The sequence below is a fragment of the Talpa occidentalis genome, unplaced genomic scaffold (genome assembly GCF_014898055.3).
Source record: "Talpa occidentalis isolate TD23 unplaced genomic scaffold, MPIMG_talOcc4v2.1 talOcc4.10, whole genome shotgun sequence".
Lineage (NCBI taxonomy): Eukaryota > Metazoa > Chordata > Mammalia > Eulipotyphla > Talpidae > Talpa > Talpa occidentalis.
The window spans coordinates 44,747,127-44,766,773 of record NW_023600993.1 but is presented as its reverse complement, the minus strand read 5'-3'; the positions used below and the strand labels follow the sequence as shown (position 1 = coordinate 44,766,773).

The 19,647-nt window shown below is 40.3% G+C and overlaps 1 protein-coding gene across 1 annotated transcript in view; it reads left to right on the top strand.

Moving 5' to 3' along the window:
- Window positions 1-19,647, top strand: part of CADPS (calcium dependent secretion activator) — a 445,600-nt gene that overhangs the window by 384,715 nt on the left and 41,238 nt on the right. Inside the window, 1 exon segment of the mRNA XM_054695215.1 lies at window positions 14,753-14,785. Within this exon segment, the coding sequence (XP_054551190.1) occupies window positions 14,753-14,785 (33 nt within the window).

The following is a 19,647-nucleotide window of genomic DNA, read 5'->3' as shown; positions in this document are numbered from 1 at the left end:
TTGTTAGAATGAAATGAGAACATGTTGTTATACCTGAAATAGGGTTAGTTTTCCATATTTGTTAGATATTGTTATCATTGTGGTTACTAGCGTGATTTTGTCACTGAATATTGAGTACTAGACTCAGTTACTTGATCAACCGCCATACTTTAATAACTGATAAATGAAAATTACTGAGATAAACTTTTTTAAAGGTTTTATCTCTGTTGTCTGGGTTTACTATCTATATTATAAACCACAGAAGGAACTTTTGAGACTTTCTGGTGCAGTGTTTCCTCTGAAGTCCTGAAGTCTGCTTCGTTTCTGTCTGCTAGTGACAGTGACTATATCTCTTTCTATCTCAGCAGTCGGTGACATCATGTTGGAGCTTGAAATCAACCATGGTTGAAATATTTGGACCACAGACATCAACAAACACAACCCCCCTTTCCTTCCTTCTTCCTCCCTCCTCCTCCCTCCGCCCTCCTCTCTTTTCCTACCTTTCCCTCTTATTTTTATTCTTCTTCTTCTTCCTCTTTTGCTCTCTTTGTTTCTTCTGCCACTTCTTCAAGTCTTTCTACTAGTAAATCCCAGGTGTTTTCCAAGCATAGAATAAGTACCATGTGGTACCCGATGTAATGTCAGATGGTACAGAAACTCAGATTAAACACCAGTCACACCATGAGAGGTTATTCCCATTCCAATGTTATTTTCATTCTTGTCCTTATATCATGGAGAAAGTTTCCAGTTAGAGATTACCTGTCTCTTCCACTTGTCTAAAATTCCAAATGTTCTTGTGTAACAGAGAAAGGGAATGAAAGCACTAGCAGGCCTCAGGCTGCCCTTACAGCAGGCAGCCACATCTACCTAGAATTTGCTAATTTTATTTATATTATATATTTTCACCTCTACCTTCTTTTACTGAGAGTCATACTGATTTTCCATTTATGGTAGTGATATGAAGTGATATAATTAAGTATTTTAAAAGTGAGCCAACTTAAAGAGGGACATTAAGTAAATAAGTAAATATAGTGCAGATGGCACATGGGCAATAGCCAAAATGAAGAAGGTGGTGTTGACTCAGGAAGTTTGGGAAGTTGTGATGAAACCCAGCTACCCCATTTTGCAGTGACTGAGACCAGAGGGAAAAATAACTTGAACAGCTACTTGAGCCAGAGAACCCATACTCGATCTTAGCCATTTGTTGTTTTGCCCACTCTTTACCTGAGATGAGAGAAAAGAAGGGGTGGGAGGGGAGAAAGCCCTCCACTGTGTAGCAGGCTAACTATGATAGACAAATTGCTGTGGCAGTGATGATATAAACTATCTTCACCTTCAAGTTCAGGCTGAAGCTCCCCAGGGAGAGAGGGCATCCAGAGCAACAGGTGATCCTTTGTTGCAGAAACATTATGGTGAATGCCACTCCTAGTCATGCCAGTATTGCCCCCCTTTGCTCACAACCAGGGTCATGCCAAAGCCAGGGACATGAGTAAGATATGGCCCTTGTCCTCTTCCAGCTGTGTTCTCTCGGCCTTGTTAGTATTGAGAGATGTTCAGAAGACAAGGCAGGACCCAAAAAAGGCCAGAGTGGACAGAGGCCCTCATGTAAAATCAAATGAAAATAAGCTTTCATGCCTATTTAGAAATTTTACAAAACTAATAGTTTAGAATGCACACCCTCAAATGAGAGTGTACACTTAAATAGACAAGTGGAAAGGCAGTACAGAGTCTTTAAGCAGGCAAACCCTGGTGCCCAACCAAATACCAGCCCCAGGTGGCTGCCAGTCGTGGGTCTCTTAGGAAGTTGTTAAGCCTCTCTGAGCCTCAGTTTCCTTATATGTAAATGATGATAACCATCATGCCCACCATTATGAAAGTTAATTACTTATAAATTGCTTAGCCTCTTACAGGCAAATAATAAGCATGCAACCATTATTAAGTCTTAGCAGCATGAAAGGGTAGGCTTGAAGGAGCTTTTGAGCCTTTCAGAAATCCTCTCTGGGAATGAAGGATTGGGACAGAAATGAGGAAAACTGGAAGGAAAAACAGGTCTACTTCAATTGGGCATCTGTTCCAAAGCCCCAGGGGGGGAAGAGAGATGAGAACATACACTTCCTGGACCCAGTCTCGGAGCACAGTACCCCGAGCAACAGGAGACGCGTACAATTCTCATCGTTAATGAGGCTGCTGCTCCTAATCGGTGCATGGAACAGAATGCTTTTGCTTAATAGAGATCATTTCCCTGCCTCTTGCCCAACTCGCCAGCAGTGCCAGAAGCTCTTTGTTTAATGAAAGGTAGGGACTTCGAGTAATATGTAGGATGGGCTGTAGGAGGCATTATTACCCTCATTACTATGATAATAGTTTACTCATAATCAATATTTATGAACATGCACAGAAGCTGTACAATCAGCCAGCAGTTCTGAAGCTCTGGGTTTGTATTTGTTGCCCATGGACACTTTCCAGGACAGTCTGGGTTCTCTCCCACCTTCCCCCGGCCCTTCTGAAGCTCTGTAGTAGTTCTTAAAGGCCATTAGAATGTTTATGGTAGTTACATAGATAATTACATATGAGGTTTTATTTGTGGTAATAGATGAATATATCATCATATTAGAACACTTTTTGCTTTTCAAAGTACTTCCATAGTCATCATCTGGATTTTACTTTAAGACATTGTTAAATTAGCTTATGAAAAATTAGGGCAGTATATAGCAATGTAGTATTTCAGTAATGGGTCTTTGAAGTGAGACCCACTGATTTAAACCCTAACTCTACTGCTTTTTAGCTGTGTTCCTTGGGGAAAGCAACTTACCATATCTGAACTATACTGTTCCATCATTTGTAAAATAAGGAGACAAGCCCTTTTAAAAACTGGATAGATTAGTGTAACTATGGATGGTAAATATATCCATATCTTTATGTATGACTGCATGTCAGGTATGAAATATTCCCATGTTGTGTATAAGAAAACTAAGCAATTACTTTTGCCAAAGTTATGTAGCCAATAGACGAGAGAGCAAGAGTGAAAGCACAGACTTGGAATCCAGTGTTCTCTGGCCATTAAAAAAAATAAAATGTTAATACTGTTTCCATTGACAGGAAACCAATTGGAGGAATAAGTAGGGGTGAGAAAAGGGGGTGGGTGTCAACAGCCTCATCCTGTGGATGCACAAGAGCTAAAGGTGGGTGGGCATTACTGAATATAGGGAGACCATATTTTCAATTTCAGTGTTTACTTCCCTCTTTCTAATGTGAATTGAATTTGAAAAACAGACCTTGTTTTCTGAGCAGTTGCTATCCAGTGAGCTACCCAAGAAAAAATTAGGATGTCACCACTCCCACATCTGTAAAAACAGCATTCATAAACTCTGGCCCTCCTAAAGAATAGAGAAAGGCATAATGACTTCAAAGTATAGTATGTGTGTCCACATAGCATTTCCATGGGGCTCTGTGGGCACAGTGCCACACAGTTGACTGGAAATGCCATTGATCTCTGGGAGGCAATAGAGACATCTCAAGACCTCTGGTGAAAGAGCTCTGGGAATCCATCAAACTCTCTATGATTCCACATATACTCCAAGGGTTGTGTTTTTCTCCAGTCCTCAAAACGTGTTGGAAGGGGTTTTCACTGTAATTGTCACTTGGCCCCAAGCAGGAGCCACTGAGGTTTGCTCAACTGCTCACCCGCACACACAGTCCCAGTACATCCACCCACTGGCACATTCTGTCTCCCCCAAGCAGTCGGTCCCTCAGTTGGCACTTACAATTTATTCATCTTCCCAAGATGCACTTAGAGCATCCAAATTATGTATTGCGGGGGGTGGGGCGGTATTGGCTTTGCTTTTGCCTTTGTAGAGGACAGATCTCAAAATCCTGATTTCAGTCAACTAAAAAGCCTTAAAGAAGTTACCTGGAAAACATACATTCTTCTGCAACATGCCTTTCTTCACTATAATATTGAAAATTCTGTCACATCTTGCATCCTTTTTTTCCATAATATCTTTGAAAGAAATATACGTATATGGTTAGAAGACAAAATAAGTACAAAAACACTCATAATTTTTAAAGAAAACAACTTGTTCTCTGTCCTACGTTCTGCTTCCTCAGTTCCTTACTCCAGAAGGGACAATTTTGTTTTTACCTTTATAGCTCTAAGTACAATTTCTTTTTTAAAAAGATATTCAGGTTATTCTTCTTTTTAAAATTGAGGTATAATAACGTGTGATATTATAATATAGTTTCAGATACACATGTAGTGATTCAATTTTTGTGTATACTATAGCATGATCACTACAATAAATCTAGTGAACATCCAATCCCAAATATAGTTCCAAAACTTTTTGTCTTGTGATGATGAGAATTTTAAGATTTACCATCTTAACGATTTTCAAATAATGCAATACAGTGTTGTCACCTCATGTCCCCAAGACTTATTTATTTAAACTGGAAGTTGTACCTTTTAATTTCCTTAACCTTTTAAGTACTACTCTTATGTTGCTACTTCTTGGTTTATTGATGTCAGAAATTGACTCTCTAATAGATAGTGCTTTAACTCACTTTACCACCTTCCATTTCTCCAGTTTACAGTCATATCAGTATTGTTCCTGTCTTGGTACCTTTGTGACTTTTAGTTCTCATGCATCCACAGGGTGGGGCTGCTGACACCCACCCCCTTTTCTCACCTCTACTTGTTCCTCTAATTGGTCTCTTGTCCTGACATGGGCTAGGAATGTCACATTTCTTCAGTTTTATCACTTAAAAATGTAATAACCTATCATTGTGAATGTCTCTTGAGTCTAGAGCAACATTGTCCAATAGAACTTTCTGTAGTGGTGGAAACTTTCTGTGTCTAAACTGTCTGGTACAGTAAGTAGTCTCTAACTATGTGTGACTCATAAGTACTTAAAATGTGGCTAATAGAAGTAATCGTCGACTTTTTTTTTTTTTTTGTATTTTGTTTAAGTTGTTTAAACTACATGTAGCTGCTGGTTTGTGCAGGGGCAGACCAAGCTTAATATACAAATCTGATTTCCTAGAACAACCTGATTTTCCAGCAGAAATTATAGTAATAGCAGACATACAGTTGTTACTACACCCTGGGAACTGGGCTAGAAACTCAGCTGGTAACTCAAAGACTCTATGAAGACTGCTATAATCTCCACTTATAAATGAGGAAAATGAGATGTGAAATCACTAGTATATCTAGGAAGTGCAGGAGCTAGAATTTGGTCTGTTCCCGTGTACTCCAACTCAAGTCTGTGCTCTAAACCACTTCCTCATCCTGTCTCTGATCCCTGATAGAAATCCCCATGTACCTTTTCCGGTCTACTGGTCAATGATGTAGTCACAGCTTCTCCGATATTATTGACCTGAAAATACTGACCACAGGGGCTTGAGCATTTAGCTCTAAAACCTGCCAATTCCATCTCAACCACAAAAGGAGAACATGAAAACGGGAGGCCAGGGAGAATATGTAGGAACAAGTAAAGAGAAGGACTCACTGACCGGGCCCAGATAGCTTGTTCCTTTTGCCTAGTAACTCCAACAAGAGTGGCAGAGCATTTACTGTGTATCAAGGCCTTGAAATGTCCCTTTACCTGTGTCATCTTCATTAATCCTTCCAACATCTCAAAGTGGCACAGACTAGAGGAAGCCAGGAATATTAAGTGAGGTGGTTCACGAGCCACCCTGAAAACAGTGCCTGGCACAGGTTAAATGCTAACCACAAGCTGCTTTGCTGTAATCCTTTATTTTCTCTGCTAAGATTACCCACTGGGCTAGGCTACGTGGTCTCATACCTTTGCAAATAGTCTTTATTTACCTGTAATGTTTTTTCCCTTTGCTTGTTACTACAGTTTTTCCTCCAGCCTCATTTCTAGAGCTGTCATTAACACCAAAATATTAATAGTCTTTTGTTTTACTATGAGCGTATTTATAATCTTTTCAAGGTGTGGGAAGTGTTTCCGATCCCACATTTTATTTAGACCCTGCCTCATTCACCATGTGAGAATCACAGACATTTTTTAATTCTGGAAGAAATCAGGAATCAGTTAGCCCAGCCCACTCTGAAGGATAAATAAGGACATGAGGCCAGCATGATAGACAAACAGCCACGGTCAATTGACCATTTAATGGATTGAAATTTACATTTTGTGATTTTTTCCCTCACCCCACCCACTGTCTCTCACTTGAATCATGTTCTACCCTAGAGGTAAGAAAACCTTTGAGAAGGACCAGATAGTAAATATTTCTTATTTTACAAGCCACAGTTACTTAACTTCTGCTTTTGTAGCATAAAAGCAGCAATGGACAAGATATAAATAAATGGGTGTGACTGTGCTCCAATAAAACTTTATTTATCAAACCCTGGAATGTCAATTTCCCCATAATTTTTGCATGTTGGGACATACCGTTCTTTCAATCATTTAAAATATGAAAACCAGTCTTAGCTGGTGGACCATACAAAAACAGGGAGCCAGCTATATTTGGTCCACTAGCCACAGTTTGCACCCTTTGTTCTAGTATTAAAACTGTACATGGGAGGGCCTCCCTTGGTGGCGCAGCAGTTGAGCGCTGGATTGTGAGGCTGCCCACAGCCTCTGCAGGCCAGTTTGATCCCCGGCCACTGGTGAGGGTCCCACAAGAAAAAAAAAAAAACGTGTACATGGGAACACACGTGATACAGCTAGCTTCCAGTTAATCACAAGTTAATTGGACACTAGTAATGTAATATTAACTAATGCTTATTGAACTCTCACCATGTAGCAGCGCAGTATTGAACACCTTACATGATGTCAGGTTGTGAAGTCTCACAAGAACCCTCTGATATTGTAGTTATCCTCATTTTTCAGGTGAAATGATACAAATTTGAAGGCTAAATAATTTTCCCAAAGTCATATAGAGCATAACGCAAACCAAGATCTGTCGAGCCCAAAGCCCTGTAACTCCGACAAATTAGACTCCCCTTCTCCCAGATCACAGCTGGTCATTAGGTAAGAAATAACTTTAGACATTACATTTTCAAAATGTCAACAAGTTTATATTGTTGAAGGACTGTACTTTCTAACCAGACGTGGCCTCCTACTCCAGCAACACCACTTGTTCCCCTCTTGAGCGAACGTTGCTTAACCTCTCTGAGACTCAGCATCCTATCTATGAAAAGGGGATGATGAAATGAACTTTCCAAGATTTACACTAGTGATTAAATAACCTAATTATACATAGGGTACCTTGCACAGTGTCCCATACATGTTACTCCATAGATATCATTAAGGATTGGTTGAAAATCAGGTTGTTCATTCATGGTTTTATAACCAGGAGACCCAGGACTATCCAAATCCTGTTCTACACCATCATGAACCTCCCCATAGCATCCTCCAGGAAAATATATGCAAAGGGTAAAGTTGAGGAAATATGAAACTAAGTAACACCTTATTGAATGTCTTGGTGATCCCTTGCTGCTTAACTATAGCAAAATTAGAAACTTAAAACATTTTTTTTTTTTTGCTCACAATTTTATGGGTCAGGAATTTGAGACAAACTTGACTAGGAGATTCTTTGGTTCCATGTGGCTGTCATAGGGGTCACTCACTTAGCTGCATTCAGCAGGTGGCTGAGCTAGGCTGGGGTTGGATGGCTGATAATTTGCTGTGTCTCCATGTGGCTTCTTTCTCCCCATATGGGGTCTCATCCTGCCGATATCGCCACATGACTTGGGGTTCTTGCAGCATGGTAGTCTCAGGGTAGTGACACTTAAGTGACAGCTGGCTTGCAAGAGTGAGAAAGTGGCAGCTGCCAGCCCTCTTCAAAGCTAGGCTTAGAACTGGCATGCATCACCTCCATCATATTCTGCTGGTGAAATTAGTCACAGACCAGCTCAGATTCAAGGGGGATGGAGGAACACACTCCATTTCTCAATGAAGTCGCCCAGTCAGGGAGCAAAATAATTATTGGCAAGCATCTTTGGAAATGAGCTATCATGTCGTGAGCTGGGCTGGGGTCCACATTCCAATCCCGAGAACTCTACAGAGCCATGTTGGTTCTAAGAGGTGAGGCCTGAGCGACCAGGGAGAAGTAGATCAGAGAAAAGGTGGTGGCCACAACTTGGCATGTGGCTAGCAAAGAACAGCAAAAGTAAGATCAGATGGTCATATCTCTTATCACAGAATGTTACACCCTCTCGCCTGAAATATTCTAACCGTGAAATGGAAATACCACACCTAAGTGTGCAAGAATTTCAGATTTAAGGGCCCCATCCACTAGCAAGCATAGTCTAACAAATACCCTGGAACCTGACCGATCAAATCAGCCCCTTTGGAGGTAAAAGGAAAAGAGTATAAAAATGATCACCTATACTTTTTGAGCATATGCTAAGAGCCACATTCTGCACAATGGTTTTGATATACAGTAACTCATTTAATTTGTTGCATGAACTAAATAAATTAATCAGGTCAGATACTGAGAATAGTGTCCTGCATGTGCTAAACACTTAAGAAATCTGTCCTTTTAAAATTAGTAATCCATGCAACCTCCTTGTAAGGAAGGTATCATTGTCACCTTCTATATTTGCCAAGGAAGAATCTGAAGCTTAGAGAGATTAGTTACCTGGTCCACAGCTGGTGGATGACAGGACCGATGCCAGCCCATGAATCTGACTCCTGACTCCGAGCTCTTCCCCTGCTCGTAGTATAGGAGAACAAGACACCTTATAAGCTCTTCTCATAGAGTCAGCAAATACCAGTTGCTTTTGAACTGATAGTCCCTAATTTCACTTTTCTTAGATTTCCCTTTAAAGCCAACTATAAGGAAGCACTAGCAACCTCAACCCTGACTATCATACTCAGATGTTTATTCATCCAACACGTTTTTATCAAGCCCCTACTGTCTACGACAGTGTAGACCTGAGAAAAGAGACATTCTGATTTCTCATAGTCTACATTCCAGACATGTGGATGGTTTAGATGATAAAATTCAACTAAAAAGAGATTAAATTGTTTTATGGAGTGTAATCCCACTCAACAACATTTCTACTTACTGATCTGCCTCAAGTCAAAAAAAATTTCCACATCTTTACAATCGTCTGGGTTAAGGAAGTACAGAAAGAAGCCAAATAGCATTGTTAGGCTGGCAGCAGAAATTTTAGAAGGCTACCACTGAAGAAAATGTTGACAGTCCCTTGAAATGATAGTATGATTGGCAATTTCTGGGCCAAAGCAGAGAAATCAGTTCAGAGCTCTTGTGAAGTCAAACAGGCAGGGATGGAGTCAACCAGTGCCGTGCAGAGAATAATTGTTTCCCTGGTTTTGTTTTTGTGGATTTTTTTTAAGAGGCTATGGGGAGAAAGGAGGGCTCCGGCAGTCACTAATGCAGTGGTATCTGTACAGACCTCTTTTTTCTTCCATCTTTGAGTCTTACCCACCAGATTTCTGTTTGCAAAAAGGACCTAATCCACTTTTTTTTTGTCTGTGCATTGATTTAATAGTATCAAACCCTGAGGTCCTCGTGGTCTGCACCTGGGTTGCTTTTTCCCCTAATGAAGCAAGAGAAGTGGTTTAAGCCCCCGCCGTGCTCCCTATCAAAGCTACACAGTGATTAACTCAGGTCCCCTTATTAGGACCAGGCAGAAGAAAATCCCTTAGTCATCAGCATTGTGAAAATCCAAGAATGGTGAGTGTTCAATGAAAAGATTACCTTGGGCACCTGAAAAATAATGGAAGAGCTCAATAGAGAAACCATTAAGCCTATCTACACACGCTAAGTCAGGTGGAGGGTCGAGGTAATTAGCTGGGACATTCAGGTCAGAGAAACCGTTCTGGACCTTCTGCCCTGATTGAGTCAGTGCAGATAATTATTCAAATCCTTCATACATTTTTCCAACTATTTTAGGTTGTGTCTGCACACACGCACACACACACTCCAAGACTTAAATATGACTGATTAATAAAAGTGGTTTGATATTTTCTTTTAACTGGATAATGAGCCCATGAGGCTATGGGAGGTCCAAAACTGTAACTTACTAGCTGGGTGACTTTAAACCAAGTTACTTCATCTCTGGCAGCCTCAGTTTCTTCAACTATAAAATGGGAGTATAAATAGGAACTCCTATGGAAAGGTTGTTGTGAATATTAAATGTAATTATTGCAAAATTCCTAACTCTCCAGCTGGACAGGAGAGTGCACTCAGAAGTGTTATGAATAGCTGTTAGTTATTGCGTAGACCAGACTCTTCCAGAGTGTTTGGAGAGATGGTACATTTGGCCATCACCTAAGAAAGGGGCTCGGAAATGTCTTCATCCTACAGCCCCTTGGACACAGTGTTCTTTGCTTCCAGCATGTAAAAACACGAGCAAGTTGCTCGCTGACAGCTGTCTCCTCACCTTCATCCTTAGTCTCCACTGGCCTCTTCTGCTTTGTGTCATTTTTACTAACCTATTTTCCCAGAACTGCCTCTGTCCAGGAGACTAGAGGGGAGGTTGTTCATGAACACTTCTTGTCAAGGGTTGTTCTTTTTCCCACTTTAAGGGGGTGGTCAGAAGGCATGCAGTCTCAGGAAATGACTGAAATCACAGTTCCTGCATCTCCCTAAAGGACAGTGAAGTCCCTGCTTAGCAACGGTTACTGGTGCATGTGACTAGGACAAAACCTCTACCCTCGCCCCCATCTTCTGGGCCCCAGGGGATGTGACTTGGCCCCGGTGAGCAGCAGGTCTGTAGTGCCCACTGACCTGGGGTATGGCCATTTCACTCTTTGCCATCTGCCTCAGTGTTAGAGGGGGGTTCTCCAGTGCACAGGGTTTTCACAGAACGAGCAGAACGTATGCCAGACTGAAAATCAGCTCAGATACCTGCTGGTAACTTGGGGAGTTTCCAGCATCCTTTTTATGGCAACAAAGTGCCCGTGGGCTACAGGTGGGGAGTGGGACTGATGTCACGCTGCCACCTGGAAGAGGAGCGAGAGTTTGATCGCATCAGCAGCATATTTGGTGGCTGTTTCAGCATGTGTCGGGTGCTGTGCTAGCACTCAGGTGGGTGAGTCACCGCAGCCGATGCTCTCAGTCTCCCTGCGAGGAACAGTGTTATGGTTTCATTTGTAGAGGAGGCTAAGAGAAGTTAAGTAACTTGCTCAAAGTCACTGAGCAAGAAAAATGAAAATCAGACTAACCCTGCCAATCCTGAGTTCATTCTTCACCATTTCACTAGGAAGATTTCTTTTAAAGTTAAAGAAAATTACATCACTACACATTTTGACAACTCTTAATGGGGAGGGGGGGAAGAAGTATATAATGACAAACTTCTATAACCTAAATGGTGCATTTTTAAATTGTTTGAGTTTTATTCATCAAAACAGCATCTACCTCTAATGGAAAATGTCTCGGATGGTCGACAGTGCCTGGTGTGTGCTTAGATTTCTGACCCTTGGTGACAATTCCAAGGCCCTAGTGTGTTAAGTAGAGCTGGCTCTTCCTGTTGAGTTAGTGTACAGCTGGCACAGACATATTCCTGTGGATACTTACGTGTGATAATTAAATGTGATACTTAAATGTAGGACTGTTAGCAGTAGACAGGAAAGAGGTCCAGGAAACAGAGTTCAGCCAGTTGGTTCACTCTGCTCTATCTCAACATGTCTACTGCAAAAACTAGAGCTAATGACAACTTCCTACTTATAAAAGAGACTAGAATCAGAAAACAGGAAGCAGCTTAAGTGGTAACCTGGTAACCTCTCTGTGGGAAAGGCTGACCTCAGAGCATCCTACATAGCCTTGCGCTATTCCCAGTGAGAAGGCTGCAGCCACTACAAATGGCGAGTAGCTGACTGGACCAAGATAGCTATTTGCACTTTCTTCTGGGATCCTGCCATTTTACTCATTTATCCCGAGTCTATGCTCTAGAACCATGGTGAACAAGGCCAATACTTCTGCATTGGCTCTCCCTAATTAACTACATAAAGATTATCATTTTCTCTGCCATCAGCCCTTCTCCCTCTTCATGATGACCTCCACTGTCACTTTCCTTAGAGTAGATACTTCAAGATTCCCTTCTGTCCTCATGGGCAATATCTTTCTTAAAGTTGAATAGCCAGAATCAAAAATGATACGCCACGTGTTTCTAACAATAATAGGACTACAATTTACTCTGAGCTGTATTTTGATGTTATGGGGATGGGAGAAAGAGCAATAAAACTCAGGGCAAGTCAGCAGCTATCAGATGAAAAAGCAAACCTAAGAATCTGATGGCCAGGGCATGGAGGAGACTGGATGGCTTTCATTCATGACAGAGGGTTTGCCTCATCTTCCTAAAATGCCTTGAAAGGAATCACAGTTGACTAGTGTCATTCTCCGGGTTGGAACTGCATGTTAGTGGTAAATGAAGAGTAGGCGTGTTTAAAGGTTGATCATTTCAGCTGTAGCAAAACTCCTACCAACTGCCAAGCACCAATTCTACAGAGCAAAGGAGCCTATTTCTAGCTGAGAATTGTTTTGCCAGCCCCTTCTCTGACCACTGATGCTTGAATTCCGTGTACTTGTCTCTCTTTGGTGAGGAACTCAGGGGTTCCAAGACATACATGTGAATCATGGTCTCTCCTCATTCTAACTGATATTTAAGCAAATAATTTTTTTTAATTCTAAAGGCCTTTAATGTTCTCAGTTGTAAATAGATGTAAGTAATAGCCCCCATTTTGCAAGGTGGCCTAAATAAGAAACTATTCGTGAAAATGTTTTACAACATGAAGAACATATAAATGTTACATATTATTTAAATGGGAGAGACTTGGATGAAACTAAAGTCTCCTTCTTGCCCATACTAAATTCTGGATCAAAACCAAAGGGAAATACTGGGAATTGGGGATTATTTTATGGAAATATTAATTGTGCAACATCTGGAAAGTCTTTTTCAAACCCCTTTAATGGCCCAAGCTGGTTTCCTTACCCATCAGCCTTTGCAGGTAGCCAGCTTTATCTGCAACTATGTTGACTTACTCAAGCAGTGACTTGTAGATCTCCTCCTTCTGCATATTCCTCAATCATCCTGAAGCCAGAAGTGCTCTCTAGCTTTTTCTCCTTCCTTCTTTCTACAAGTTTCCTAAGTGCCCTTTCTAAGCCAGGTACTGAATGAGTCACTGGGAAGACAGCCATGAGGAAGATATGACATTCTGTGAGAAACAGACATTGCACCAAAATTACTGAATTGTAATAGTGCTGCAAGGACTAGGGTAGGGTTCTAAGAGAATCTCTTAGAACCTCTAAGAGAATCTCTAAGGAATCCTCTTGGGTGCTGGCAATGATTCCAGAAGGCAGAATGCATTCCCTTCTCAATAATTAACTAATTTTGTGTGCTCAGCCCTTTAAATTTCATGAAACCCTTTCTCGTATGTTTTGTCACTTGATCAGGCCGTCAGCCTTCCAAAGTACACAGTATTATCACCCAGTTCTAGAAATCTAGAAGTCAAAGCTAAGGAACTTGAAATGATTATCCCAGGGCCAACAAGTCCTGTCACTTACAGAAGTTTAAATATAAAATCTGGGTTCTTTCTACCCCACTCTGTTGGCTAATTGCTTCTCTCCTTTGGAAGGTGACATTTTGAAAAGTGACTTGAGGAAAGATCAATAGGGAAAAAATGCTATCCTGGATAATTTCCTGGGAAACATTTGGGTAGAGGTGGTGATTCCAGATAATAATCTCAGCCAGATGGCAAGATAGAATCCTAACTGCTTTGTCTGCATCTCAGTCTGCAAGCCTATTCTGACCTCAAAATCTTGGTCTTTGTGCCTCGAGGAACATGTATGACCTGAGTCAAAATGAAACATATAGACCTGCTTCCGTAGATTTTATTCCTCAAACGTAGCTCTTTGTCAGTCTCACAGAGCCTACCCAGATTGTCTTATGAAATGATCATCTTAGCTACCATTTGGTCCATGCTCCCTGTGCCAGGACTTCATGTGCATTCACTCCTTTGTCAACTTACTGTAATAGGTGTCTATTAGTATCCCCATTTTGCGGATGAGGCCACTGAGGCTCAGAGGTAAACTGATTTACCCAGAGACAGAGTTTGTATGTCACAGAAGCAGAATTTTAACCCAAGACTAGCTCCAGTCTTCATGCTCTCAAACTCTAGAGTACTCCACCACACTCCCTTCCCAAAATGGAACATACATTTCATAAACACTTCCTGCACATCCCTTCTGGGTTTTTTGTTATACAAAACTAGACCCCACAGCAGCCTCGGGACAGTTTGGAATGGCCCTGGTGCCCTCCAAACCCCACACACTACTGCATCCCCCCTCTTGAAAAGTTACCTAAAACTGAAAACTGAAGGATTCAATTAAGATGAACCTGCATCCAAAGTACACAGAGACACAAGCTACAACAAGGACCATGGTCTTAGTTGTTTCTGTAGACCAGTGAGCCCACCACTAATCAGTTTGGGTTTTTCTAGAATCTCTGTTCTCCATCTTAGAGAGGGGAAAGAAAATGCAAAGCCACCACAGTTGCTACAGAGTCTGAATTAGTGAAAATGTGTTCTCTCTTTCCAATCTCCCCTCTTATTCTCTCTCCCTCCCTCTCTCTGCTTTCTCTCTCTTTCTCTCCAAAACAGTGACTGTGGCTGAGGGCAGAAAATAGCAAACAGATTTTATTTTTGAGTACCTTTCTGTGTTCCCTGGTCAGTGCCATGTGCCAGCATATTGTTTTAACTCTGATGGTGATAGATAGAGCTTTGAGCTGTGACAATTAAATATAAACACCAGCCTTACTTCCATTCTTTTCTTTCCTCCCTAGGTGAAGGCAGCCTCCAAATATGTGGATGTACCTGTGAGTATTTGAAAATTGTTTTTGTGGGGTTTTTTTATTTTATTTGGGGTTTTTTTGGTTTTTTTTTTCTTTCATGAGAATTTTGATGGTGCTGTTTTCAGTAGTTGCTGCCAATTGTATATTCCTGACTTGAGTCACCAAAGGAGGGCAGCCAAGAATATTTTGTGGTAAAATTGTTTAAGATGAGAAGAGGGTATGGTTTCTTTCATCAGGAAAAAGAGGTCCCGTTTGAGGGTAATTCCATTTCTCTTCTGTTTTCATTTTCATTTGGTTTCTCTAGTCTATTCCATCCTGTTACCAACCCGCTGGCCTTTCCTCCTGCATGCACACCTGGGGACTAGAACCCTGAGCTAGAAATTTGCACAAGGATGCCAGTATTTTTTAAAAACAAATAAATTCTGAATTTGTTCTTTTTGGGTCAATTCTGCAATTGTTTTAAGAAAACCTTACAAAACTGCTTATAATTAGTGCAGACCTCATTAATGAAGAGAGCTCTCAAAGTTCACAGATAAAGCACTCCAAGTTGCCCAAAATTTACATTTAAATTGAGGTTAAGTACTACACATGAATGCTAGACTGTGGGATTACCTGTGATAAATCAGGATACATTTATAGACAGACTTTGCCTTGCCTATTAGCAAAATAAAATTGGAGAGATTTAAATATATTCCAATACAGGGGAAAAGAAAATGATTCTGTTTCTCCATTTCTAACAAAAGAGGTATGAGTGTATTATAAAATATTAAATTTAGAGAGCTTATCTCAACAGCCACCAAGGGTCTTGTCCTGAACGTTTCTCATTCTGAACGTGGTTAAGTACCCTCCTTGTTCAAATACTTATTTGTTAAAATTTGTTTTTTTCTAAAAGGATTTATATTAACATTTAAATTCATTTCCCTGGGAAGCTAAGTGTGTAATGGTTTATTGGCTTATTTCTCAAAGGATGGCAAAATGGAAAATTGGAGTGAATTTAGCATTAGCATATATTTTGTTTGTTTAATGAAAGAATGTGCAATCAATAATTATGCTTTGAATTTATACAATAATTCTCATCAAGGGATCTCAGCCTCCTTTCCATAGATAGTTCTTATAATGAATAGAAAAAGCTCACATAACTGCAGCAAAGAGCAAAGTTAAAGTACTTTATTTTCCCAAGTCCCATATTATAAAATTTTCATTCACAGGTAGCAACCTCCTCAAAATCTCTGTTCTCCTATCTTCAAAATAAAGGAAGTAACGCCTAAGTCATGGGTTTGTTGTGTAGGTTAAGTGGAACATATGTGAAACTCTCAACACCATACCCGGCTCTCATTAAACATTTCAGCAGCAGGAGCAGAGCACATGGAGGGAAAGGGTGATGCCCACTCCACTGCATGTGGCGAGAGGGAGATGAATTTGCTGACACAAGCACTTGCCTGAAATTCTTGGCTCCCAACCCAAAGATGCGGTGGCTGACATCTGTTTTCTTTGGGTCTCAAAGCAGAGGGGAGATCTCACCAGTAAGATTTAGACAGATGTCCAGTAGGCAAGGCCCAAATACCTGGACAAGGGTGATCAGCAATTGGTATTAGCAACTTGAAATTGGAATTTGGGGGGGGGGTTAAAAAAGTGAAGTATTGGCAATTTCCTGTGGGTCAATCTACTTCCTGCATGCCAAGTTTAGATGTATCGTAAGGTTGAGGAAAAAAATGCACTCTACACCAACATGAAATGTCCCTGTCATTCCATGTTTATGGATGAATAATACTACAACAGAATCCCTGCTAGGCAGTGGGGGATCAACGCTGAATTAGCAGTTTTTACCCTCTAGGGAGAAAGGAAAATGATGCCGCATGTCCCAAAATATGGTACACTTTCAACTAATGATATGCAATATAATAACAACATAACCAAACCTTATAAAGCATTCACCATGTGCCAGAACCCTGTTTTAAACACTTTACATTTAATCTTCACAACAACCCCAGTTTAAAGATGAGGAAACTGAGGCACAGAGAGGTTAATTTGCTCAGGATCCCACAATTGGTAAATGGCACAGCTGAGATTTCAAACTATGCTCTTAAACTCTTCACCTGCAAGATGATTTTAGTTTATAAACATCTTTATTTGGGTAATTGAGTGATTATTTTAAAAACTATGATTAGCACATCAAACCATGATTTCACCGATTATTATGGCTTAGGACAAAGCTAAACTTTAAAATTAAGTTAATTAAAGTCCATTTTGATATAATTTATTTTATATTATTTTAAACTATTCTAACATATTTTGAAAGAACGTAATATTAATGTTTTAGTAAACAATTATACAAAATAATAGTACATAATACACATATGTACATTATATATAGCAAAGAATAGTAATCTGTTTCTCAAAGCAACTCTATAAGGGAGTGATACTATTATCCTGCTTTACAGCTGAGGAAATTTAAGAACAGGGAAGTTAAATAGTATGCCCACCATCACCTGGCTATATAAGAGAACTTGCAAACTCCAGTGCTAGCTGTTTGATGCTTTAGAGGCTGTACTTCCGGTGGTGTGGACCACAGCAGCACTGACTCTGGGGAGTGAGTTGTCTTCATTTCTTTCAAACCCTGCCTTCAGTGAGGGCACTTTCATAACTGGACTCAGTCAGAGTGGGAGTCCTTACACCATTGAAATTGGCAAGCCCTGTAAATCAAGGTTTGTTGTTTTGTTATTTTTGTTATTTTGTTTCAAAGAGCCAGTTTGCCGGGATATTAGTGACTAATACCTATTAAATCAGTGGTCCCCAAGCCGGCATGTGGAGCAGTAGTACCTGGCAAGATGTTTTTGGTTTGCTTTTGTTTTTTAATAGAGATTTTCCACCCTTTGACCCCAGAGATTCTGATTCAGAAGTTTTGAGTGGAGCCTCTTTCTAAAAAGTTCTGCATGTGTAGCTGATGGAGTGCAAATTTGGAAACCAATGAACTAAATCAATAATTCTCAGCCTTCACTACATATTAGAAACACCTGGGGCGCCTTTACTGGTCTTAGCGCCAAGATGTTTGCCATATTAAAATCTCGGCATGTGGGGAAGACATCATTATTTTTCAAAGCTGCCCAGTTCCTTCCCATTTGTAGCCAGGTTTAAGAACGTGAGATAAAAGTCATCTCTTAAGTTCTTTCTAACTCTGAAGACTCCGAGTTCATCTGTGTTACCATGTGAGGTTTTTTTTTGGCACACGTTTTATTGGTTTAGTTCGTATGGAGACTAGCAGTTATCTGAGAGATTTTTTCTTAATTATCCACATTAATGGAGAGAAGGGCCATTGCCAGTTATTCAAAACACTGCACAGTCCACAAAGCACATCTCTCTGTCTTGGACGTAGTATTTTGACCCTATGGTACAGACATAGCAGATTTGTGTTCCTAACTAGGGCTTACTTAGAATACTGAAAATTTGAATTGGTTTTCCTTAAGCTCAGAAGTATCCTAACAGGAGAAAGCTAAGATTCAAATGTTCTGTTTTCCCTAAGTCACAGAGTGACCCCTTAATAAATTATGTTTTCTACAAGTGAATGAAATGAAATATGTGGAGATTGATTTGTTTGTTTAATGTGTTTTCTAAAATTTACACCCTATTCCATCAATCCATTCAAGCCCCATTCAAAATAAACATTGTAATTAGGAAATAATACAGTGTTTATTTTAACCATTTTAGTTAGAAATCTGTTTAGAATGCATTATAAATCAGTTCCTGCCTTTTTAATAGGGCACTCACCATACTTATATCTTTTCTCATTGACCAAGGATCACCTTGTGACTGTCCTTCCCTAGTGGCCACATAGTGACCTGCTACTGGTGGGGTCTCCTGAGGTATAGGGGGGGCCTGCCTCTGCCCCTAGTCCCAAATCCCAGCTGACCACTGGTGAATCTGCATGTCTGGTGCTATTGTTCGGCCACCTTCTCTTTCCCAGACAGGACATCAGCAAAGGTGACAGAGCTCTTTATCAGCATACCCATTTCAGACAGTCTCCCTCTGCTCTCCCCCACCCCTTTCCTGGTCTGCCAAATGATGGAAAGCAACTTTGTTGGAATTGTATATAAAACTAGTGAAAAGGGAAGATGGCTGTGAGAGGAAACCTGAGGACACTATTATGAGAAAACTATACACATTTTCCTGCAGAGACTTTGTCATTTTTGTTCTGCTGTTGGTTTCTCTAAAGCCACCTTTTCTTCTTGGTTCCCAAGTAGATTCTAAAGGTAGGTAAGGCTATGAAGTGATAATAATTGGGGGAGCAGGGGTGAGGACGGTGGTCAATCATAGTGGCTCGTGTCTATGTAGCAATGTATGATTTTTAAGGCATTTTGACAACCATTATTTTAGCCGATGACCATAATAACCCTTGAAGGTAAGTTGGGAGGTATTGTTAATCCCATTTTACGGATGGAATAACTATGATGAAGCGAAGTTCAAATGATTTTTGTAAGTTTCAGTTAGTGGAGGATCCAGTAAAAATCCATGTAATATGATTGAGGAATTTAAGATAAGATATGGAATGGGAAATTATTCATTCGTGGATCTATTCATCTGGTAAATCTTTTTTGAGTATCTACTGACTAATTTACCAGGCATCGTTCTATGTGCGGGGATATTATAGAAAAGAGACCAGATAAAGTCCTTGTATTGACGGGGCTTATGTTCTAATGTGAGAAGACAGACAAAACCAAACCAAGCAAAACAAATGAATATATAGTACAATGTCAAATGTTGTAAGTGCACTGAAGAAAAATAAACAGAATCAAGAGATAGAGAATCACTGAGTTTTTTAACTAATTGGGTGAATGTACCACACTTTTTTTTAAATCAAAGTTTAAAAAAAATTTACATGTATATAAAAT